This window comes from Artibeus jamaicensis, unplaced genomic scaffold (assembly GCF_021234435.1).
Source record: "Artibeus jamaicensis isolate MK-2021 breed Jamaican fruit bat unplaced genomic scaffold, CSHL_Jam_final scaffold_1964, whole genome shotgun sequence".
Lineage (NCBI taxonomy): Eukaryota > Metazoa > Chordata > Mammalia > Chiroptera > Phyllostomidae > Artibeus > Artibeus jamaicensis.
Genome location: NW_026522030.1, coordinates 59,848,210 through 59,873,841, shown reverse-complemented (window position 1 = coordinate 59,873,841; position 25,632 = coordinate 59,848,210). Strand labels below are relative to the sequence as shown.

Genomic DNA, 25,632 nt, shown 5'->3' with positions numbered 1-25,632 from the left:
ACCCCTCCTTACTTACTGCCTCTCTCGAAATTTCTGGAGGAGTTCTGTGAATGGCGGCAGATGAACGACACAGCCTCTTCATTGTGTCCAGTTGAGGACGGACACAGTGTCAGCATTTTCCTTAAACCCTTCGTTTTTGTAAAATTTTCACAACTGTCATACAGAAGGCTGTAGGAATACAGTAATTACTTTCCAAGAAAGCTGTTTGGGGGACTGCACAGCTCAGGTGTCTCATAGATATTTGGAGAATGAGGGATCGTCTTTGATGAGACTATTAGTCCTGCAAATCAGTTCGTTTAAAAAAGCTTTCCCTGTGATTATTCTCTAGTGTCTAATCACGTTGAGAGAAAAATATCTTGGCAGGTTTGAGGTTATAAAACATTTAGTAATATTTCAGGGGTTATTCCTTCTTAAATTATCTATTGAATAAATATTTCATCATTTTATAACTTTCGTCAGGTCCAGAAAATATGTATAGGTAAAATTTCTTTGGCTCTGGGGAGAGTTATAATAACACTTTTATTATAATTTTTCTCTTTATTATTATACATAGATACATACATATATATAATGAGATACGTGTATATATATCTCACATACTAATTTTTATTTAGGCCTATTTGAGAGATGAGATTGTGCCAGCGACCTCTGGGTCCTCAGGCTGGTGCTCAGTCCATTGAGCCACACCAGCTAGGGCATTTCTTTTTTTAATGGTATATGGTTTGTGCTGGTTGGGCTTACCAAAGACCGGCTGCCCTCAAAAGAAAGTGAGTTGGTTTCCTACATTTTTGTGCTTGTGTGTGTATATACATACACAGATATGCACATGCATATGCACAGATATGCATATGCACAACTTGACAGTTGTGTCAAGATACTAAGTCTTGGCTTTGGTCATTTATTGGTAATGCAGGCATGCCTCGGAGATACTGTGGGTTTGCACACCATTGTACAAATATTTGTAGTACTCTTTTTGCTAGTGGTGGGTCTTGCCTTCAGTTTATATAAAACGCCACATCTGTAAAGCACAATAATCCATGAGGTATGTCTGTATACGCATGGTTTGCAGACTGTTTTATAACAGGTGTTTAAAGGGGGATTACAGAAATAAAATACCCTCTTTAAAAGAGAAAGACTGTTAGAAATTTTCCTTTGGAAGTTTGAATAGTATTTTAACATATCTTTTAAAGGTTTAGTAAAACTGATTATCATCTCCAAGACCCCCATCCCATTAGGGCCTTATTACCTTATATGGAATCAGAACAAAACCAGTGGTCAGTCTTAAGTTTGTAGAGGAGGCCATGTGCTCTAGTAGTTATTAATGACCATCATACATAATACTTTTTTTCCTCTCCCCCGCTACAAGGGCAAAGATATAAAAGGTAATGTTAAAAATGTTTAATTGCAAGTTGCTTTTTAGGTCTGTGCACTCATGGTTATGCCATCTGGGATAGGGAAGATCTGTGATAAATAATTCACCAGGAATTTTGACTATCTAGTTTGTATCAGGCAGCTTTGCAAAGTGTTGGAGCATTACTAACCTATGACAAGATGTAGTCTGGACCTCGATGTCATTGTGTGGATGGAGAGACAGCACTTGCTGTGTGACCATCGTTTGGATGTGTGCTGGGTGAGGGAGGAGTGCGGTGCAAGCGGGTGTGTCACTGGCCGTGGGAGGCCTCTGCAGTGCTCCCAGAGGTGAGGGTTTTCCCAAACGGGTTAATCAGGCACAGGGAGAAGAAAGGTATCAACCCACGAAGGAATGTCTCATCCAAAGGCACACATAGGCCTTTAGGTGTTGTGTGCTTTTTGGAAGAAACTTGCATCTGAAAACTATAAAGTGTACTTACTTCATCGAGTAGTAACCTTCTACAAAAAAAATGATTGGTGAGAAAACTTGATTAAACCCAGCCTCATATTTTACATTTATCCTTTTTAAGTGAAGATTTAATTTATAAGAAGAACTATAGGAATGAATTTTGGGCAGGGTGATTCATTTGTTTGTGGACACACATCTCTTGTTCTGGAAAGATCCCTGGCAACCTCTGAGACTCCCTTAAGGTGTTTACAAATGGCATCGAAAAGAAATTTTTCTGTGAAAACTTGGGGTCTACACAGATAAAGGGTCATTCCGTTCCTTCACTGTATATGTAAGTAGGTCAAAGAAGACTTAGCTATCTGAATGAACATTGTAGCAAAGCAGTTTTTCTTCTAGTTATACAAAAAAAGGAAACTTGTAGATGGTATTTAAATCAGCTTTTTATTGCCACACTGATTTTGACTATTCCCTTCCCCTAGCTTCTGATGGGAGAACTGTCTCCGTATTGCACAGCTGTAAGACACACACATTTTTGCAGACTGCTGCTCCCTTGCTCAGGACAGCTTCAGCTGGCATTTAAGGGCTCGGGGAGCTGCCCCAGCTCACTCACCGTTCCAGTGCAGTCGCTGTCCTACAGACATTTTTATCATGGCCCAGCTGGGCTCTTCATCCTTGAATATGCAAGACTTAAATCTTATCTCCTGCCTTGGTTCATTATGCCTGTACCATTGTCATTGTTCACCAAGTTTTATTTGGTCATAAAAGCATTTATTTTTCCCTGCACGTGACCATTTCTCCTCTCCGAGGGCTGCTCAGGACAGGCACCTTTGTCTTCAGTGCACCTCCCAAGAATACTTAGGCTTTTATTCACAAATGCTGAATGAGAAAGTTTTTTACATTGCTGTAAGAAATAGTAGAAATCTGTTCTAGATGCTCAAAGATGGAAAAATTCACTATTTAAGTAAAATTAGAAGTGTAACTTTGTCACTTTCTGGTAGGCATTACTGTTCATCGAAGATAAAGTCAAAGGAAGGATGTGTCAAGCCTTCTTTATTTTCTACAGTAAATGAAGATTTAACTGTTGTTCTCCCTTTATGTGTGATGTTCTACATAATGTCCATCTGCCTGTATCTTTGTCTCTCATCTTTCTCTCTTTCGCGTCTTTTCCTCACTCACTGTCAAGCCTTAGATGGAGCAGCAGGTGGAAGCGTAGTTTGCAGAAGCTCCTGAAATTGGCTTGTTTACAACCTTTTTCTTTTCTGTACATTAGCACCCAGTACTAGTTGCTTTATTCTTAAGCAGCACCAGTCAACTTACACCAGGCTAGCCTGCAGTCCTTCTTTAAGTTTAATTTCCTAACTCAGCATTTTAACCTGTTGACAGTGCCTTAGCTATGCTAGGTGCTCAAATACTACGTAAGTTATGTTTTAAGTTCATTTTCGGGGGTAATGTTGTGGCAGGTATCTTGACAGGCGACTTTCATTAGAGATCGCACCTGATCAAGTTTCAGCATCCTGAAAGAACCCTTAAGGAGCCATTACTGCAGAATGTCTTTCAAAGAATTGGATGAGTACATCTATTCTCGCCGCCCCCCCCCCCCAAGCCAATTTAACTTGCATTGTTTCCCTCGAAGTATAAAAAGCCAGGTTGTTTGGATAAGTCTCGCACTTTCTAATCATGGTACCTGCGAGGTACTTCAGGCATGGCCTTGCAGGACACCATGGAATATCTTCATTCAGCAGGTGTTGGAGGGCCTGCTTGGGGTATGTGCGTAAGACATACATGTGAGAGTTAGTGTTATACCCTCTAGGAGCTTAAAGCCTAGTAGTAATCTAAAAGCTTTGTAAGTGAAATGCAATTCTCTCACCGTGGGAGGAGGCACTGAGGTGGTCTTCTGCTCTGGCAGTGTAGAAACAGCCCAAACGCATCTGAGCGCTGAGTGCTGAGATTTCCCTTCTTCTTTCAGTCGCTCTTATGTCCTTATAGTATATTTAATAAAAGTGTCTAAAATGAAGAATTTACAATAGTACCTCTACACCGTGCAGTCAGACTGTCATTAGGCACTGAGGGCTTGGTCACTGTAGCCCATTCCACACTCAGAAACATATGTGTGCTCCAGATCTTAAATTAGGCACTATTTCATGAAGTTCCAAGAAATAGTAATATAAATGATTGTTTCTACTACCATCTCCATAGAACAGTGTCCTCTGTTCCTCGTCCCGCATCTCACTTAGGCTCTAGTGGACCTCAGACAGAGAAAGTGGGAGGGTTTCACACGTGGTAGTTTGAGTGCAGGTAGGCAGTTAAGCAGGCCTTCTGCATCAGCCCACCTGGAGACTCTGGGTGGTGACCCTCTGCATGACAGTAAGTCAGCTTTTCCTCCCGCTTCCGCCAGGCCTCAGGCTTTCGTGCGCTCTCATCCTCCATTGTCATACAAAATACTGTCATGCTTTGTAAGATTGTAATTAGAAATTGTATTGTAATGCAATAATTAATATAACAAGTAATTTTGATAATAACTGCCATGGGTTTAGAAAAAGCCTTATTTTATTTCATCTTGGAACTGTTTTCTGTTAAAAGGATGAATCTTCCTTGTGTCAGGTTTTGTCTTTCTTTGTCCCCTTACTTGATATAAGAGACAATAATAATGTTTGATTTTTTTTCTTCTGTAAATTAGGGGTGCTGGTAACAGTACCCAGTTCATATGCTTGTCATGAGGAGCAGTTGAATTAGTATATGTAACATACCCAGAATAGTGTCTGGCACAGGGGAAGCACTTAATAAATATTAGGGGCTATCATTATCTATGTTGTTACGATTTTATCTAATAAAATCATTATATGATGATTAAAGTATTAGTATGGTTCTCCAGCTCTGTTTAACAGTTTTATTACTCTGATCCTTAGAAGGTCCTTGTGAGGTAAGGACTATCAAACATCAAATTACAAATAAAGGAATGAAGGCTTCAGAGGGCCTGAGGAAATTAGTCCCGAGTTACATAAAGAGTAAGCAGCAGAGCCGGGACTCGGACTGAGAGCTGCAACCCCCACCCACCGTGTTTTCACTGATTAGCTTTGGAGGCTCTCCTACGAACATCACTTTCTGGCCCCTACTCTGTAGTATACTCTGTTGTAGCCAGAGCTTCACCAGTAATAATGATTTCCAGTTGTTTAAAAATTTTAAAGATTACTTGTCCAAATAAATACAGGGTCATTTCTCATTTTTAATGTGAAAAGCAAAGGAGTCTGCTTTCTTAAACCACTGCTGACGCTGCCTGAGGTACAGAGGGTGGGAGTGGACTCTGCTGGTTGCGGCCGAAACGCCCATCTGTTTTTTGTGGGGGCCACTTCAGTGTCATCGCCTTCTAACGTTTTAATGGGCTAAGTGATGGTTTGGGGTCTGGAAGTGGGAATATGGAACGGGGTTGATAGACAGATTCCTGCTCAGACCTTGGAAGGACTAACCCACCGCCACAGTCACTGTGGTGGTGGGTTGATTTGACCACCACCCCTCCTCCTTCAGACATGCGTTTTATTTTTTGTTAAATTCTTTACGTGCAGAGGTCTTTAGGAATTTAGAAGGCGTTTGTGGCTTCTCTGAGTTGCTCTCTTATAAACTCCCTGTTTGCCTTTACCAAGCACGAGAACCTTTTTTTAACCGAATGTGTACTGCAGCCAAGCAGAAGCAACAATGAAAAAGGCAGACATGGTCTGCGATGCTACCATGCTTCAATAAAAAATGAAGATGTCTGTCCAGGTAGTCTGTTTGGACTCTCATTTAATTGATACACACGGATGAAACTGTTTTCGGTAGCATTTAATAAATTCTCCTCAGTGTCATTTTTCTGAAGCTGAGTTTAGGATGTTAAAAAAAGGAAGTCTAATTTTCCAAGTCTCTAGTTTATGATTACTTGCTTAGTACAAATCTTTCATCCAGAATACTTTTGTTTTCCTATGGCTATTCTGTAGGTTCAGTATTGCTTTTAACAATGCCACCTATGATCACTTACAGCGTTATTTATTCTGAGCTCCATCTTTGACCTGGACATAAGAGGCAGCTGCCTTGACGGTTCTTTCATATGTTGCACTAAAGCTTGAACTTGATGTGAAGCCGGGTAGTCTCTGTCGTGTAAAACAGACACTTGCTTTTTCACTTTGTTAGATGGTACCCAATTTTATTTTTTGAAAAGCAGGCACGTTTAATACCTAAGAGAGTACTATTCTAGGTACGTTTTATTTTAATTGGTGTAAAGCACCAGTCTCAGGATTCTTAGATATTTCTCTCTTCAACTTCCCCTCCCCCACCAGTATTAGATTTTTCTTAAACATGTAAATAATTCTCAGGCATTACTAGTAGAAGGGATATAGTAACTGTCATAAATAATGGAATAATTCATTTTGATTTATTTCAGATTTTGTTATGTGTGTATAAGAAGGTACTTAGCAAAACCAAGGTTGTTACCTTCTTGAATATCTCTTTTGGTGTAGTTCCTTGTAAGCGTCTGATCATACTCCCAATAACTGTCATTTTGCTAGAAACTTGCTGATTTCAGACTGCTTGCTGTAGCCCTGGTATAAAAGGAAACCCTGAACAAAGAGTTAAGGTCCCCAAATCCTCCATCCAAGTTTTTGTTTGGTGTCTTTTGATGCAACTGGTGAAGTGGGAGAGCAGAAAGCTTTGCGAAACATTGAAGGTTGGATGTGTTCATACAGAAAATGTAGTCAGTGTCCTGAGCATAAAGGACTAAGATATTTGAAATTAATCTTACATTCCCTAAGGGAATTTAAGCAGAGCATAACATGATCAACTGTATTCCTTGGTATCTCTGAATCACTCACTTGAATTAACACCATCTTTATGTAGACTTTAACAAGTCAACAGATCCAGTCTCAATAACATGGAAGGTTCCGTATCTATATTGCATTGATGTACTTTTTCTAAATTCTGTGTCTTGAAATGCATATTAAAGGTAACTACCCTGTTGTATAATACCTTCTCTAAGCCTCCTCTTAGGTGTGATTATTCCTTTTAACACCTCTTTGAGGGCTAGTCTTTAATTTCTGATGGATTTATTTACGTATGCTCTGTTCTATCAGGTGTAGTCATTTGCAACCCTTTGTGAAACCTGCCAGTCTTTATGCAAAACCTGACCGTGGGCCCTAGCCAGACAGCTCAGTTGGTTAGATCATCGTCCCCATATGTATGGGTTGTGGGTCAGGGCATGAACAACACCAGTGAATGCATAAATAAGTGGCAACAGCCAATCGGTGTTTCTCTTTCTCCCTCTCCCCACCCCGCCCTTTGTCCCTCTTTCCCTCCCTGTCCCTGACTTGCTCCCTCCCTCCCTTCCTTTCTCTTTTTAAAATCAATAAAATAAAAAAAAATCCTAATCTGAGGCTGTGGTATGTATATGCCTTGATGTGTGTTTGATGAATCCTGTTCCTGCCAGGGTTTTGCATTTAGAAGACCCAAGTACACCTGTTTCTTTTGGGTGATACTGGAGTCTGTGGCCTGATTTGAGGTTAGCGATCACCACCTTCTGTGTATTTTATTCTGCACTCTTTTGGAGGACCCAGGGTAGTCACCTGTCTATAAAGCCTTAATGTGGTCGCAAGACCTTTGTTACTGCCTACCAGAGTCAGAGCTCACTTCCATTTACTGATAGTGTCGTTTCTCAGGCAGCCCCATCAAGACTCCATTTTTTCATATGAACAGCAATTAACTTTCAGTTTAAATAGGCATAACTGTGACCTTGTCCACTCCTTTCAACTGGAGAGATTGAATGGAGCTTTTCAACAAAATATGAAGTGGCAAGTATCTAATTTTCAGAATGTTTGTAGTCCTAGGTCAGTAATTGACAAGTGTTAGAAGTTGTTCAATGGTGATCTCACCAGTGGGAGTTTTTCAAATACCCTTAGTTTAATAAAGAAGGAATTGCTTTGTTCGTTTATAGACCTCATCACCTTAATCTCTTGGCATTAATGTCCAGTCACTGATCCTTCATTGATGAATCATAGAAAAGAGAGCAATTGGTTTTTGGACAAAAGCATTTAAGGGGGCTTGTATTGACTGATGTACAGGGATTATAAATTTTACTAGGTACATGTAATAAAGCACCAATTATTACACATAAAAATATTTCCCTTGTTTTAAATTCTGTATACTTTGATTAACTTGTGTTTTGATAGCTCATTCTTCATATGTGTTACCGGTCCTGGAATGTTTAATGTATAATTAGTATTAGTTGCTGATGAAGAAATGAGTTTTTAATTCTGAGAAATACACTATTTCAAACAATTCCATTTTTGATGCCTAATTACTTTGATGTATCTGTTTTCATCTCTGTTTTGTCCAGTCTGATCTTATTTGTGAAGAATAGATTGAGAAGCCATTGGCTAGACTCTAGAGCATTTATTTGCCTGGTCCTTGTAACTGCCTGCCTTCCTTTCCACCCAAGTAATCTCAGTGTTGCTTGTCTTTGTTTATTATCTCACTTGTAAGGTTGTGAGAAATTCCAGCATAAACCTCAGTTTTAAATTGCTATCATTGGTGTTCAGTGTTGTATTCCCTGTATCATCTTTAAATATTTAAATTGCAGACTCTCTTGCTGCCTCTTAAATTAGATCCTTCACTTAGTAGTTTTGACATTTCATAACCTTGCTTTCAGGCATTAAATATTCACCTGTTTAAATGGCAATGAAAATTTAAAATTCAAACCCATCTATTAATACAGAGAATGTTGTTGGTTGGAGAACAGCTTGCACTTGGTGAAGGAGTAGCTATTTTGACCCCACTGGGACATATGCTGGAGTTTCGTTGTACTAAAGTATTACTAATACAGAATTCATGTAAAACAGCCATCTCTTGAGTCTTCTCCAAGGGACTTTAGTCTTGAAGAACCACTCAGAGATAGACTTAATATTTGGAGGCTTAATAGTCCAAAAGTGGTTCTCTAAGTGAGTACTAAAGCAAGGCATCAGTATGTGCTCCAAATCCACAGAAAAAAATCAGAACGCTGAAGATTGCTTGTAAATGCCAGATGCAAAATTTGGTCTGGAAACGTATTTGGATCTCCAAAGGTGCAAGTTCTTATTCTACTGCAAGTCTTTTTCCTACTTTGGTCTTAGTACTTTTTTCTGTTTATAATTATTCAAAGTGGAAGAAGAAGAAAAAGAAATACTTTCCTGGAAGGGAGGATGCTGGTGACAGAGATACCCTGGAATAGAGCAAGGGAAAGGGAGCTGCTTTGATCACAGATCAGTACAGTTGCAGGGATGAGGCACAGGATGGTGGTCTAGGAGAGGGGCAGCTGCCTTTACAAGTTTTGGAGGAAGTGGGAGGGGCGGAGCGGGGTGGTGCATTACTCACGTAATTACATTCTGAAAGTTAGAAAGTAATAAAAGTAATTTCAAAATTCTAATAAAGATGTGCAGTTTCTCTAGTTAATCACAATTAGAGGTTACTCACCCTTTTCTTGGGAAAAGTGACTTTTTAAAAAAATAAAATAAAATAAAATAAAATAACTTTTGGCTGACATAATTTCTAGTACCATTTTGTTTTTTGCTGTGCTCATTTCATTCTGTGTGTGTGTTTAAGGGAAAAAAAAACCCAGAGGCATTTTAATTTTTCTAAACTCTCAGAACAAACGCACTGCTAAGCTGGCTGTTACTGTTGGGCGGTACTGTGGCAGAAAAACTGGACTAGAGAGAACGTGGAGTCAGAAGATCAGAATTTGAATGAAGAGTTCAACACTCTGTGTATATTACTTAGGCATGTTATTTACCTTGTCTGTTTCCCCAGCAATAGAAAGCTTAAGGCGTGACCTCCTACCTCACAGTGCTGTTGTGAGGCACAGACAAAACGTTGTATGTGAAAATGCCTTTCAAATGAAGCCTTAAAAGCCTCTGAGTATAAGGCAAATGGAAATATGTTTGTCCTCTGTGAGTTTACCTACAATTTAGTACCTTTGTCCTGTCTGTGGTGATGGGAACCAGTTCGTTGACAAAGTTAATGAGAAACACTGTTTTTAGAAGACTTGTTACTGGTTCTTGGAGCCCTCGTGATATGGCTGTACCCAGGATTTGTCTTAATCAGGTCTGGTAAGAGATGCAGACATGGAAATGATTGTTCGGAAGGAGGAAGTTTATACTCATGAATCTCTAGCAACAGGAGCCACAGCCCTCCGTGCAGGGCCACGTGGAGAAGCACCAGGGATGGTCAGGAGTTGGTGGGGAGAGGGCAGGGCCTGGCCCGGACCCTTTGTTCGGGGGTTCCTTTTCTTTGGGGAAGAAAAGGAGGAGGCGCAGGGTAGAGTATGGTGAGTAATTTGACCATTAGCTGTTTTGAATAGTTTTGGAGGGCTCTGGGCTATAGGGGAGGTCCCCGGTTGTCTGATACCTAGCCCTGGAGTGGTTTAGGGCAGTGGACGTGTGGGTTCGTTATGTGGGAGTTAGGTGAAGTAGATAGCAGTGTGGGCTCTGGACTGGCTGGTGTGTGTGTCAGAGGTGGGCTGGCAGATGAGTCACTTACAGTCTCCAGGAATTAGCTATTCCCGGGAGGGGCAGTCTCTTCAAGATCAGGGCCCTACATGCATCAAGTGTACAGAAAAATTAGAAAATGTAATCAATAGAGGTTGGGAATTAAAGAAGCAGTATGAACTGAATGAAGATTGGACATTGAAGGAAAAATAAAAGCAGATAACATAACTGACCCAAGTGTGTTTTCAAAGCTTTATATAAGCACTAAATATAAACCTGTTTTCCTAAATATATTTTAGGATATCTTTTAAAACACTCCGCCCACACCCCTCTGAAATGCACAAAGCAGTAAATGTCACTGCATGAGTACATTATTCTAGAGCACAGTAATGGACTCAGGTTACTCTCAAGTTTAACAGTCTGGGTTCTTACCTGCATTTTTCAGATGCATGTAGAGATAAATAATATTTGTAATATAGTCACCTAGATTTTTAGGCTCTGTGCTCAGCATTTTATGTGCACTAGAGATTTTTTATTATTCCTAATAACCATGTAAAGATGGCACAGTTGTGAGGTAATAGACTTAAAGAATTTGTCCAAGTTCACAGACCTTAACGGATTGAAAGTAGTTTTGAGGCCAGGCACATTGGTTAAAGAGCTGTTACCTTTAACTGCTATGATGCTGTTTTCATGCCGTGTTTGAGCTCATGGTTCTGTTGCCTGCTTCTGTTGCCTGGTGTATTGGTCATTGGAAGTTGACCTTCTAACTTTGAGAATGTATAGATGCTTATTCTGCGGCCCATGGGAAGTGAATCTTTATAAAGGGAACACTTCATTCACAAGGTCTGGAACTGAGAGCTGCTGTCCCTGTAGGAAAGCCCTGAAGTCCATTAGATGCCAAGGGAGTCCCAGCAGTGGGACTATTTGCCCAAATAACAGAATCGTTTTTTGTTTTGTTTTTTTAGAAAAGAAATTGGCTCCTCATGTGTACACATTCACTGAATGCATAAATGATTCGTTGGCTTTATGTTTTTATTAGTCTATAGCTGTCTCCAAACTAGATCCCATTTCAGTTGTTTTATTGATCACTTGGAATTTCCCTTCATTTCTTACTTTTCACTTACAATAGTTCCCCTAGTTCATTTTTCCTTAAGTTCATTGTTCTCAAGGGTTTAGGCACAGAGAAGAAAGAGTCACATATGAGTACTTATCTATCGTCTCTCTACCACTGTTCCCAGTTCCTTCTGGCTGTTATCCTTTTAGTCACAGGATAACGCTAATGTGACTTCCAAGTATAGCCTTTGGTGCAACAGGTGGATTTTCACTTGTTAATAGGCAAACTTACTGCATAAATGGCGTGTATTTAATGTTAACACTATTCCGGAAGGGGCGAAAGATGGCAAGACCTTTATAAAGTAGTATACAACCTGACTTTTTTTTTTTTCCTGAGGGAGAGATGAAGCAAAGAAAGGCCTTTACACAAAGAGCTGTGGGTATGATTTAAACCATGGAGAGAATATTGCATTTTTCATATAAAAATCTGTTTAAATTGAAACTTTAAAAAAGTAAGCAGTGAAGTAGATTAAAAGTGGGTACTAATAGATGAAATGAGCAGGCAGAAGTTATCATAAAATGGTACCCCATTAGGTCAGTCTAGGATGAGACCCATTTGCCTTTTTTTATGAGCGATCTGGAAGAGGGGATATATTGTGTGAAATTTTTATCTTTGCAGGTATTCCAGAAGAGTTTACAGTTACACCATAGAGAATGAGGTCAGGAATAGCACTCAGAGCTATTAGCACGAGACTCAGAGCTAGCTGAGAATTGGCAAGGATAGATTACAGGCAGAGAGCAGTGGATTCCAGTTTGGGCAAGATCTAGACGAGCTTCTGAACTGTCCCTTAAATGCTGTGGTCCAGTAAGATGATGTGGACCTGCAGGGTCCATGGGCTATTGGGTTGACTTTACTCAGCAAATATTTTAGCTTCTAGAATGTGCCAAGAGCCTGAGGGGAGGATATAGTGATGAGAGAGACTGCTGTAGTTCCTTCCTGCATGGAGTTTATATAAAGAATATTAATTATAAACCAATATGCTTGGACTCATTTTTGTCTTAATCCCTGTAGACTTGAATACTGTATCTCCAAGATATGAGGCTTTTTGAAAGGGTACATAAAATGGTAGTAAGTAAAGCCAGTAAAGAGACTTAAGATCTTTTGTAATCAAGATTAAAAAGACTGGTTTTATCTTTTTATGGCTGAGTACTATTCCACTGCATGCTAAGTGACATAAATCAGTGAGAAAAGAGCTAAGAACCATATGATTTTGCTGATATGGGGGATATAAAACTGAAACTCACAGACACAGAGAGCAGGGTAGTGGTTACCGAGGAGGTCCGGGGGCAGGGAAGGAAAGGGTGAAGTGGATCGAATACGTGATGACAGAAGACAGTCTGACTTTGGGTGGTGGGCACACAGTGCAGTCCACAGATCATGTACCATGGAAGTGTACACCTGAAACCTGTGTGACCCTAGGAACCGGTGTCATCCTAATTTAATTTTAAAAAGACTTTAATTTAAAGAAGACAGTAGACAGGACGATAGGGGATACAGCTCATTCACCTATTTAAATCTGTGGGAATTCAGGGGTGAAAGAACATACTTAATAATAATAGGGTAAATTGTTTAGAAATATGGCACCACCACCCCCAGAGATGGGAGACTCTCAAAAACAGGTCACAGAAATAGCAGATGAATTTAGAGTCTTTCAAGTTAACCATCAGATTGGTTCCAGGCCCCTGGATAAGGGGCCCCGTTGAGAACAGTGTGTTAACCACCAGTGGCACCATGCTGCCTGAATCCTTGGTCTGTTTGGAAACTTACAAATCTAGGGATAAATACTCCCTTCTCTCCACCCAAAGGGATGGCATTTCCCATTTATTTAGAATTTCTCCAGCATTGAGTAAAACAGTTAGTGTGGAGCTTGCTTTAAAAACTTCATTGTCTGTTGTGGACTTCTTACGGAAAAGCTACAACTAACTTGAGGCAGTCTTTGAGGTTCAAAAGAGAATCGAGTTTAAGTAGATGTTTTATTTTCCTTTTCCAGGTTTCCTATGCTCGCCCAAGTTCAGCCTCTATCAGAGATGCAAATTTGTACGTCAGTGGGCTCCCGAAAACGATGACTCAGAAGGAGTTGGAACAGCTTTTTTCACAATATGGGCGCATCATTACTTCTCGTATTCTTGTTGACCAGGTCACTGGTAAGTAGGCAGCTGCTCTGGATCATCTTTCACACTTCCTGACTGGCAGATTGTGAAATATTCTGCCTTCCCATATAGCGGTCTTGCCTCTAGAACACATCAAAGGTATATGTGGGCCAGAAAATGCAATTTTCTGCTGGCATTGTTCATAAATATGCATGGATAAAAATAGACTGTGGAGTGTAGTGAGGGAGCTTGAATCATTTCCACCCCGAAGGTGTAGGTTCGAAGCCTGTTTCATGGCTTGTAATAAATTTACAGATGTTACAATCTTCATTTCCAAGCTGCCACGTGAATACAGCCCCCATTCTCCTCATAAAGTGCTAATAAACACTCTTATTTTTATAAAAAGCATGGTTTAATGCAGCATCATGCAGCCCAGTTCTCCAAGGGAGGCTCACACTCCAGCTACCCTGCTGGTTGCTGTTAAGGCTGTTTTCCAGGTCTGTGCCGTGTTGTGTAAGCATGCGTGAGTTTGAAATTTTGAATGCGAAGCGTTTATTTCATGCCCAGTGTTAACTTTTAACAACACTGAAGTGAGAAGACAAGTATGTTTACTAAAACTTTTGTATGTAAGGAAGCTTTTCTGTAAAGCCTTTGAAGAAAAGCTAGCAATACAGGTTTGGTTTTGGATTTTTCTATTGGGGGAACAGTCACCTGTAGTGCCGTGCACTCAAGTAGTTGCTGAGATTCTGGGGGTGTTTAGAGAGGACACAGGCAGGTGTTCCTCTCTCCTGGGGTTCCTTCCTTCTCTCTCCCCTCGTTCATTCTTCCGGTCCTTTCTCTCTCGTGTTTCTTCTTTGTCTCGCTTTTTTATAATAACACCACTAGAGATGCATCATGTGGTAGCATGTCATGTTTTTAAAAGGGATGGATTAGCTACAGAATGAAATCAGGCCAAGCTTTTAATTCTTCAAGTGAAGATCAATTCATTGATCTGAATTTGATCAGAAGCAACCATGTTATGCTCCTCTGTGCTGCTAATTAGACTCATAGGTGGCTAAGCACCATACGAAAGAGTTCTGTGGAGAGTGGTACCTGCCGTCAGGTACATGCTTGGGAGAATGGCCTACAGGTTTTGCCATATGGAGAAAATTTTAGTCTAGTCGGGTATGTACAAATATGGTCTTGTCTTTTTTAGCTGCACTTCGTAATCTTCCTCACATATTCGCTCACAGTCACACAGGCTGCTAATCACATAAAATAGAAATACGGGCCTAAAAATCCACATAGATTTGTTTAAATCAACAAAAGCGTCCTTTTATTTTGTTCATATCATTCATGCTGTTCAGTGAGGACTCAGTGAATTGAGAGTAGGTGTCACCTGTGTTACAGAAAGTTCTTGTCTGCACTGCAAGTCCCTCCTGAGTACTCAGGTGCCAGGTGGGCCTGCCTTGCCCCACTGGGTTAGGCAGTGGTTCTCCAGTGTGGCCCTGCACCTGCAGCTTCTCCTGGAACACTGTTACAAATGGGAATACCTAGACCCCTCCCCAAACTGGATGAATAGAATTCTGAGGGTGGCACATGACCAGTCCCTTCAGGGTATCTGATGCACGCTCAGACTGGAGGACTGCTGGTTTAGGTGACTCGGGCTGTGTAGAGGCCATTTCATTGCTACTGATGCTTTCCTCATGGAAGAGTGAAGTTCTCCAGGGTTACTGGTTCTTAACAGGAGCTTATAGATAACTAAAAGAATGTATTTTCTGTCATGTCATCATTTCATCTTTATACTTCATGGCTTTCAAGGCAAAATTATTCCCTCTACCTGAAATGAAAAATCCTGTAATTTTATTATCCAGACATCAGGTGGTAAGAGCGTGCAAGGGACATAGCTTAAATAAGAAAGATAAAGTAGATGATAGGGGCTGTCTGAGATGAACATGTGTGAAAATGTTTTCTTAACCTATCTTAGAATAAAGTCCTAAGCAATTGAGTTTACACAATATTCATTATAAAACAGGTGGGCCATTTTTCCTTTTTCAGGTTTCTATAAATCATGATGGTCTCGTGTGTTTTCTCAGCCCCTCTTTCTCAAAAACTTTTCATTCTTGTCTTCAGTGACATACTTTGAATCGTGCAGATTTTTCTAGCCACTAGTCCCAAGCTGGTACTGCTAGTATCCATTGGCTTGCCAAAAAGTGTTTCCCTGTACTGCTTGTCTCATGGTGGCCGGCTGTGGTCAGCCTCACTGGCCTGGTGAAGCTTAATTAAATGGAATGAGTTGGGTTTCTCTTTACCATTTCTCAGAAGCTGGGCAGGTATTTGGTCATCCCTCTGCTTTCCCACTCTTGTCTCTCAGAGTGGAAATAACATGAGGCCGGGAAGGGCATTGCACAGTCGGAAGGGCTGCCAGAAAGTGTTGAGGTTTGACTTCCATTTTACTTTTTTTTTTTTTTAAGATTTTATTTATTTATCTTTAGAGGGGAAGGGAAGGAGAGAGGGAGAGAAACATCAATGTATGGTTGCCTTTCGTGCGTCCCCTGCTGGGAACTGGCCTGCAGGGAACCGGCCTGCAACCCTGGCATGTGCCCTGACTGGGAATCGAACTGCGATTGTCTGGTTCGCAGGCCCGTGCTCAATCCACTGAGCTACACCAGCCAGGGCTCCATTTTACTTTTAAACTCTAGATCCTCTTTTACCTTTTTTCCTCCATATAATACTATTTCTCTAATAAAGTATAACTGGTTTAAAGCAGTGGAGAAGCTTCAGGGAACCAGAAAATCTTCAGACATTTTCCTTGAAGGACCAGTGTTCTATATGATTTTATTAAGATAAATTTTATTTAAAAATGTAGCTGAAGTAAATCTTTCTATCACTGTGCATGTATTTTTCTCATAGCTTTTCTGGCAAATGCCTGGTCTGCTCCTCTTGTTACAAGAAAGGGAGCTACTGGGTCCATCATTTCCGAGCTGCTTGTCCAGTGCCATAATTTAAGAGATGCAACTCGGGCGCACTGTTGACATTACTAAAGAGAGTGTGCTGGCTGGCGGGAGGGAAGGCGGGAGAGAGAAAACATGGACATACCAGTGCGCTTTCTCTTCTTCTTAGCTTATCGGTAGGCATGTGATAACGTGTATTCTATTTGTATAGGTAACTCCAGGCATTAAAACAATACAAAATTGTGACTCTAGACTTAATTACCGCCAAATTGAGTGAGGTAAAACTTTCCTCCTCCTCAGGTTTTGTGGCAGATGTTGTATGTGAGTGAAAACACAGTCTTGAGAAGGAACAATTAATGTATCCTTTCTTCTTTTCCTCCTTTCCCTTTCCACTCTCTCTTTCCCAAATCCTTACCCAAATCTACCATAGGCATATCAAGGGGTGTGGGGTTTATTCGATTTGACAAGCGGATTGAGGCAGAAGAAGCTATCAAAGGCCTAAATGGCCAGAAACCTCCTGGTGCCACAGAGCCAATCACTGTAAAGTTTGCTAATAATCCAAGCCAAAAAACCAATCAGGCCATCCTCTCCCAGCTGTACCAGTCTCCAAACAGAAGGTATCCAGGACCATTAGCTCAGCAGGCACAGCGTTTTAGGTAAGTCTGGTCTCATTCTCGTGCCCAGCTATTAAACTTAGAGCTCTCACGTTCACTGTCTAATGCCGTTATTCATAGGATCTCTGGTTTGCTATTATTGTTATTGTGGTTTTCTTTCTTTTTCTTACAGGCACAGAGGAAACCTACTTGGGGGATAGTGTCTCTTGCTAATATTGAAAGTGGGAACAAAAGGACAGTAACCTACAGCAGTGAACCTTAATGGGGCAGGGGAACAGGAGGGTGGAGGGTGTAATTTTGCCCATCAGGAGACATTTGGCAGTGTTTGGAGACAGTCATGTTGGCGTAACTTGGGTGGAGGGCGCTACTGGCATCTAGTGGGTAGAGGCCAGGGATGCAGCTAAACATCTTGTAATGTACGTCTAGCCCCCAACAATGACAAGTATCCACCTGCAAACATCAGTAGTGCCAAGGTGGAGAGACCTTGACCTACAGGATGCTGCGTTCTTAACTGTTTCCAGGGCTTTCAATTTTCAATTCCCCTTTTTTCCTTTCTTTGGATAACATTTTATTTTCCTGCTTCAGTTTTTAGGTCAAGCTTTTGGTTACTTTGGTTTATGATAGGTGCTGCACTAAGGGTATATAACCTATCTGAATACATTAAATTTCTCCAAACAAATCCTTCTCCCCTTTTACATTTGTATATGGGTTAGCAAACCTTCGCTCTAAAGGGCCAGCTAGTATATATTTTAGACTTTGTGGGTCATGATCTCCGTTGCATATATGTCTTAAAAAAAAAACTAAAAACAAAAAAACAACTTTAAAAAAACAAAACCATTCTTAGCTCCTGGGCTGGGCTGAAACAGATGGCAGTCTGGATTCAGCCTGTGGGTGGTAGTTTTCAGACCTCTGTGTATGTCCATAGAATGACCATGCATCTTTAGATTTAAAAAAAATCTGTTTTGTAGATAGGTATAAATACTCCAGTTTTTTAAGTTCTATTCTAATCCTGAGGTAACAACTAAACTGAGTCATTTAAAAACATCCCTAATTTGCATGTGAGAAGAACACTGACTTTAAGATGTTACACAGAGCACAAAACAAAATCACTCAGTTTTTATTTTCAAGAACATTTTTGATCATTTTTGGCCATATGGTGTACTTCAACCATAATACCATCTAACCCCATGTTAATTTTTTTTAATCACAAGTGCATATCAACTTTCCTTGCTTGGGGCAGAATGATTATCAAAAAATATAATCACAAATACAGCTTAATAAGGAGTAATGTGTTTTGGGGCTTAAATCACATGCATTTTTTATTCAGATATTTAAAGTGCTAAAAAAATGGGGATAAAAATCAGTCAGATATTACCCTTTAAAAATAACACTCAATTATGTTCCCTAAGGTCTGAGAAAGAGATTTGCCATAAACATTGTGTTCATTTCTTATTTAGGGTAGTTTTTGCTCTGGGAGAAGAGGTGATACATTCAAAAGGCCCTATTTGGAATTGGATGACGGGGTACCAGTTGACTGAGCCTTTGTGTTCGCTCTGCTCTAACTTTGTGAGGTTAAAAAAAAAAAAAACCAATGGCAGAAAGGGAGCACCGCTGTCCTTGACTGGAATGGGCTGGCGGTGGTGTGATGGGCTACAGGGAGAGCAGAGTGGGGCTGCTTGAACCTTGCCCTGCACAGAGACCCCACAGAGTCCTTTTTTTCTTCCTGTTTTTCTTTTTTTTAGCTATGCCTGTAGGTTTCATCTGTGGAATCTTAAGTGAATAATAACTTTCTGCAAATTTAGCACAGACAAGCTCGAAGGAATTCTGGATGTGTTTCCTAGGCAGACCAGCTATCTCTCACTGCAGAGCTCTTTGGGGCTTAGATAGAGGAAAGTTCTGTGGAACTTGTTGATTTTAACACTGTGAAAGTATAAAAAGTTTGAGTTTTAGTGGAAAGCTATAGTAGTTTAAATTGTTACTTTGCTGTTTTTGATTTAAGCTCTGCTTTTTGTTTTATGGTAGTTAAAGTGAAATTAACAAGTAAATTAATTGAGTAACCCATTAAGTAAAATTATTTTTAGAATTAAGGTTGAGTTCTCAGGAAGACTGGAAAAAGGGACTGAAATGGGACAGGATCTTCACGGGAATTTCTCCTTGAAATGGCAAGGCGTGTCGGGGGCTCACTTATCTATCAGGTTGTTGATAACCACAGTATCTGCTCTCAACCTTGACCTAGCCCCTGCTCCTGGCATGACCTGTGTTTTTTCTTTTTTAATTGTTATTCAAGTACAGTTGTCTCCATTTCCCCCCCTGACCATCCTCCCATCCCCAACTCCCACCCTTGAACTCATCCCTTGAACCCTTTGTCCATGTGTCCTCCAAACATGTTCCTTGATGACCCTTCCCCATTTTCCCCCCATAATCCCCCTCCCTCTCCCCTCTGGTTACTACCTGTGCTTTTTATTTGCAGTTGGGAAAAGCTTTACAGGATGTTTTAATGGTTGAATCCAATAGCTTATAAAATATGTATATTGTGCCCATTCTGTACTTTTACCTTTGAGCTCCATGTGTTATTTACCTAGGAATTCTTCCTTTTCTTAACTCCTGTCATTCTGTTTTGTGGGGGGAGAATAAAAGTTGTCTGTTGTAAGGGAAATTCGGTTTAAGAAAATAGGGAAGAGTCTTACTGTCCTTTTAGGTTCCTAACCGCTGTACCCATTCTCCACTTCACATTCCTACCAACATCTCTGTCCATCTAGGAAGTTTCAAACTGGTTTGAGTTCAGTGAAGGAGTGTGGTCTAGACTGAGTGTTAGAAGAAGCTGGCAGTCTTCATTCCTCTAGTTCAGTTTTAACCTGACGTGGTTTTGGTTGCTTTTTTTAGATGCCTCTACAAACTTGGCTGGCATTACCTCAATCTCTGCCCCCCCCCACCTCCTGTTAAATTAAGATTGAATCTTCTTTTACCATATAAAGACTCTTGAATTAAGGACTTGCTTGTTTTGTTGGTATTTTGTTCTTCTCTGTTAATTTAAGTCTAGGTCATTTCATAAATATTCTGTCCCTAATATCTTTGTCCTAATGCTCTTAGCCTTGAGTCTGTCACATTCCAGTGGACACTTAGGACATTTCTCACTTGATTTATACATTGTTACAGTACCCTTGGAATTGAGAGAAATTGGAGAACACAAATTATAATAATTAAAGATACTTTTAGTATTCTTGGAATGTGCATCTTTTAAAGTCAAAAAATTAAAATTTATGTAATCAGAGTTAAGTTTAAAAGTGGGCTTGTGAAATTTATGACTCAGTCAACTCATAAGAATAATTAGAGAATTAACATGAGCACTACTGATTGAACATGGTTATTTAACTGACTGCAGTTTTTCAAATAAAACCATTCTTATTTATTTTGGTGGATAGTGTCATTTAAGCTCCTTAAGTTTATTTGTGGGACATGATATCTGAGTTAAACTTTAAGTCAAGTTTTTGTTATCTCTTCACGTGGAGCAGCTCTAATTGTATTGAATGTGATCTAGTCTAATGGCCTGTTTTGCCTGCTTCAATGAACCTTGAGTTTTCAAGGAGCCTTTTAAATCAGCACTTGAGTTGCATTGAAGGCACGTGCTGGTTGCATGGCCACAGTTTCCTTGGGGGAGAAACTGGCGTCAATTCTGAATAATTTTTCTCTCTCTCAGAGGACAGATGATACCATCTAATTGGATAAGGGGGTAAGTTGTCGATCTCAAGCAGATCTTGGTCAGTGCTTTGGAGGAGTTTTGAGAACCGTTATTCTGGGAGTCTACAGTTTTATTTTTTTCAGCAGTAATCTCTGTTTATATGTTTATTTGACTTGAATTGACTTCACACTTTCTTTTTCACTTGCCCCCGGGTCATTGTGTGTCAGAGTGTTTGTCCCCATAGTGTGTCAGCTAAATTTCTGGGAAAGGAGGCAGGTAACTTCATTTCATTCTGTACTTAGAGTAAACACCTAGCTTTGAAATGGGAATGCTCTGCCTAATTCTGGTTCCCTTCAGAGTCTCGTCACAGTTTGAGTTGTTTCTTAGAATAGAAGGTTTCCACCTTCTCTTGAAAATAGTGAAAACTTGCTTAGGAGATTTATCTCTGTACTGTGGTTGGTGTCTAAGCTTCTGGAGGCAGAGTCTGTCATTCCCGCCCCCCCCCAGTCCAAATTAATGAGCAGAGGTCGTGTAACTTTATTTTGGAGTATTAACAAGGTTGCCTCTGCCTCTGAACCTGTCAGCGTGTTGGAAGGAGACTTCAGTATCTCAATTTGCTGTTCTGTTCTACAGGTGTCATATGCCAAATGCATTCTGTATTGATCGTTCCAACAGTTTTATGAAACTATCTGCGTCTTATTTATGGTTGGTCTTATAATTTGTGTACATCTTTATTTGCACTCTTTGTGGCCTTTACTTAGGAATATAAAGACGTGGCATCTCTGACTATAGTCATCACCTCTGTAGGAAACAAAGCCCCCTCCCTGTGTAGACTGAGCACGCATGTGCTAACAGTCTCCCCAGCCGGCTCTCCTGATAGCTTTTATTCTGGATTAAGCAGTTAAAGATAATGTTGGTTACCTCGGTGCTTGTATTCAGTCAGGAGATGCTTAGTGTAAACCTGCTCCTGGGAGGGCGGTGGGACACGAAGGATTTGCACACAGACCAGGATCCTTTGTTCTGTTCCCTTACACTTTGCATTACGTCAGCCCAGTTCTTTCTTTACATTTTTATAAAGCACGCAAAGTCCCAGGGGTGACTGGGGATGGGAGTGTCGGAGATTCTTTTCCCAGTTCTGAAAGACCTGGAAGGTGTTTTTGGCTTTTATAAAATCAGAAAGGGTGCTGTAGCTTTGCTTGAGGCCACAGGTGTTAGATTATGAGGCTGAAGCATTGAATTTTCAAACTCACTTTTCACATACAGATTAAAAGGGAGAAAAATTGTTTCCCGACCCCTGGGTCTTACTTGGAGAGTGTCGAACATTGCGGCAGTTAATGGTGGTCCTAGGGGCAATGTATACGTTATGCCCACCCTCTCGAAACACATGCAGTTCGTTGGTATGTAGTGCGGAGATTTGGAACTCTCTGAAACTGATCAATCAAGTACTATAAAATCAATTTTATTTTTGAAGTAGGAAAAGAGTACCTACCAGCCCACCCCAAATACTTTAAAAAAATGTATGAGAAGGTCAAGTTGATCTGTTTGTTTCTACCTGGCTTCTTACACTTCGAGTAGGGCTACCCTTCTTGAATTAAAATAAGCATCAGGCTTGAGGTCTAAACTCCCTTTGTCGCTCACTGGAGCGGGGAGCCAGCCGTTTGTCTTTCTCCGGACCTTAGCAGAGCACATGGATAAATGAGAGGTTTAGCTGAGTTTGTGTATAAGGTTATTTCTACCTGTTGCCCTACTTTGATTCTAAGACATAGAAGTCCTCCAGAGTTGGGAGATTGAAGGGAAATTTAGGGAATTCTGTGAACTGCAGAGTACCACTATTTAATTAGTCCTGTGGTCTTGGGCAAGTCACTTAAACTGTGTGCCTTAGTGTACTCAGGAACCAATAGAGTTACAAGAGTTAAAATAGTATTAAGGACATTTGGGTATATGTGTAGCACTTAGGACTTGCCGGGGAAAGGTGAGGACCCAGATGTTAACTCTTCCAGAAGCTCCACCTCGCCTCGCCGAAAGGCTTCCTCGGATGACCACCAGTATTTTCCCTGCGTCACACTGACCCTTGTAGAGATAAACTGGTATTCCTCAGAAGAGTTAGTGTCTTACGGCATCAGGTGCCCATTCTCTGTGAAAAACCCCAATTTTTGACTTCACATTACAACTAACATACAGATATCCCCTTGGAAGATGGCAGTAACAAGCCCAGCTTTCTTGGACATCAAGGGGGAAAATTAAAAACTGAAATTTGCTAAATGTGTGTTTTGCAGGTTGGACAATCTGCTCAATATGGCTTATGGAGTAAAGAGGTAATGATAGAGGTTCACGATACTCATAACCCCTTCCTATCAGTGATTGGTTTCTTTGATTTGGGGAGTGACCCCTTTCATAAGTTTGTGTTGGGTTTTCTTTTGCATGTACAACCTAATGAAAGGCTGCTTTTCGAAGCACGGTCGACTCAAGGAACATCTCTCTATCACTGGATGCCACGCGGTCTTTAAAAATCCATGTTTATTTTATATTGCATTGCGACGTTACAGCATGTTTACATATGTGTTGCACCGCTCCCCCTAATCCTGCTTAGATCCATAAGCCAGTTCTAAGTAATATTTTTTGTTATTGTGGAGAATCAGTACAGCACATAATGACCATTTCATAACTTATTAACGCCTTGATAGTATAGCATGTCACTGCAAGCCACACACAGACTTCAATTGAATCATCAAATACATAGTTATATACATCTCTGTGGGGGGCGAGGGGCTGTAAAACTCAGGGATGGGAAAGGGGAAAGAAAGCCAGTCCATTGCCGTAACCGTCATGTTTCTGTCGTGTGTGTTTGTGTGTATGTGTTCTTGTTTCCTGTTCTGTTCAGTAGGTTTTCTCCAATGACCATTGATGGAATGACCAGTCTGGCTGGAATTAATATCCCCGGGCACCCAGGAACAGGGTGGTGTATCTTTGTGTACAACCTGGCTCCTGATGCAGACGAGAGTATCCTGTGGCAAATGTTTGGGCCTTTTGGAGCTGTCACCAACGTGAAGGTCATCCGTGACTTTAACACCAATAAATGCAAAGGTTTTGGATTTGTGACTATGACAAACTATGATGAGGCAGCCATGGCAATAGCTAGCCTCAATGGATACCGTCTGGGAGACAGAGTACTGCAGGTCTCCTTTAAGACCAACAAAACGCACAAAGCCTAATGCGCTCTTGTCCTCAGTCCATTTATATATGAAAACTATACAACAAAGGCAAGTTAAGAGAAACTTTATACATTAGTAAATGTCTTTGTAAGTCAGTGTTGAGATGGGGATAAAACGACTACTTAGCATCTTAAGAAATATGTGAGATTTTTTATTGCTAGTATTTGAATTAAAACTTCTTAAATATCTTTTATGTTTGAATATGGACAAGAGGTACAGGGTTTTTACCTGTCACATTGCATTCTATTGCCTTCTTTGAAGAAGGTGGACCTTTTAAAGTGTTTCAGCTAAGGGAAGACATTTCTTTTCTTTTTACATAACTGCCTTGAACCTGTGAGTAAATATTGAGGCTTTGTGTTGTAATTCTTCAGTTGGTTATGTCTTTTTCCCCCCTTTTTCTCTTTTTTTCTGATTAGCTTTGTGTTTTGTTTACATTTAAAGCATTGCTGTTATGTCTAAGAAAAGTATTTTGAAGTTTACATTTTTATTTATGGAGTTAAAACAGTATTTATTTTATAATTATGATTTGGGTTGGGGAAGGGGGGGCTACATTATAAACGCTTATTGTAAGAATACTGGAGAACTTTTCGTAAAGCAGTACCTTGCCAAAGAGATAAGAGCCTCTTTGATGTGGGTTTAAAAAAAGCATCTATTTTTATAAAAAAGAAAATTTGGAGAAACTTTTTACTGGTCCTGGAACAAATATTTTGACTTGAATACTTTGAGAAATCTCTTCATATGACACCTAGTGAGCTTTTAAAATTTACCAGGAAATTTGCAGCGGTTGGAAAATTTAGAAAGATTTATGATGTAGAAAATACTTTTGAGATCTTTGTATGAAAGGAATAGAATCACTGGGGGAAACAAACACTGCTGGTTTCGTTTTTGTAATCACCAGTGGAGTGTCTGATCATCCTGGTTATTAGGTGGCTCACATTGATTTGTGATTTTGAAACACATAAAAAAAATTTACAAAAGAATATATAAGAGCAGGCAAGAAATTTAAATTACCAAGAGATGGGGGAAAAAATCTGTTCTTCCTAAAGAAATCCCTTCAGATAGAGCTCATGGTGTTTAGTGATGTACTTGCAGTATTGTTTGAAGAATTGTTTTGTCTTAAGGAAAAAAGATGTTGCACATGATATGTACTGCAGCAGATCGGCAAGCGTGATCTGAGCTGGATATATTTGAAGGTATTTTGAAAGTTATGTTCAAGGCTAACACCTGAGCTTTGTGTAATGTAAATAAGACCTTGTGTTTATGACCCTTTCAGCTAATTTGATTTTTTTTCCCTTACATGCCAAGTGATGTTCAGGTTTTGAATGTTTTTGTATCAGTTTTTTCCTTTGTAAATGGCATTAACATTGTTACTTGAGGTCTTGCTTAATCACTTTTGTTGTCCTGAGGACTTGAATTTACAGTGCATCAGATTTGTTGCTGATTTTGTCTGTAGATAGTCTAGCTTCAGCTGTTTATGGTGATGCTACATTTTCGTTTATAAATATGTTTGTGGTAAAAAAAAACGAGTATAACCATAGGTTTTGAACAAATTTCCTTACATTTTTCATACAAAAATCATAAATATCTGTATGCTATTGAAATTTAACTTTGTATGATGCTTAAACCACTATTTGGGGAAATAATAAAATAAGTCTTTACCATGTATGGAAGAAATTTTAAAAAATACAAAATAT

General features: G+C 40.0%; 1 protein-coding gene across 2 annotated transcripts in view; it reads left to right on the top strand.

The window, feature by feature from the left end:
• ELAVL2 (ELAV like RNA binding protein 2) overlaps positions 1-24,313 on the top strand; it is a 118,860-nt gene extending 94,547 nt beyond the window's left edge. The window contains exons 4-7 of one of the 2 annotated variants that reach the window (XM_037125751.2): positions 13,401-13,554; positions 16,864-17,089; positions 23,003-23,041; positions 23,611-24,313. In XM_037125751.2, the coding sequence (XP_036981646.1) occupies positions 13,401-13,554; positions 16,864-17,089; positions 23,003-23,041; positions 23,611-23,938 (747 nt within the window). In that variant the 3' untranslated portion in view covers positions 23,939-24,313. Of the gene's footprint in view, positions 1-13,400; positions 13,555-16,863; positions 17,090-23,002; positions 23,042-23,607 lie in introns of both variants that reach the window. The other variant, XM_037125750.2, reaches the window with a different exon arrangement.
• Positions 24,314-25,632: the final 1,319 nt, after the last annotated feature.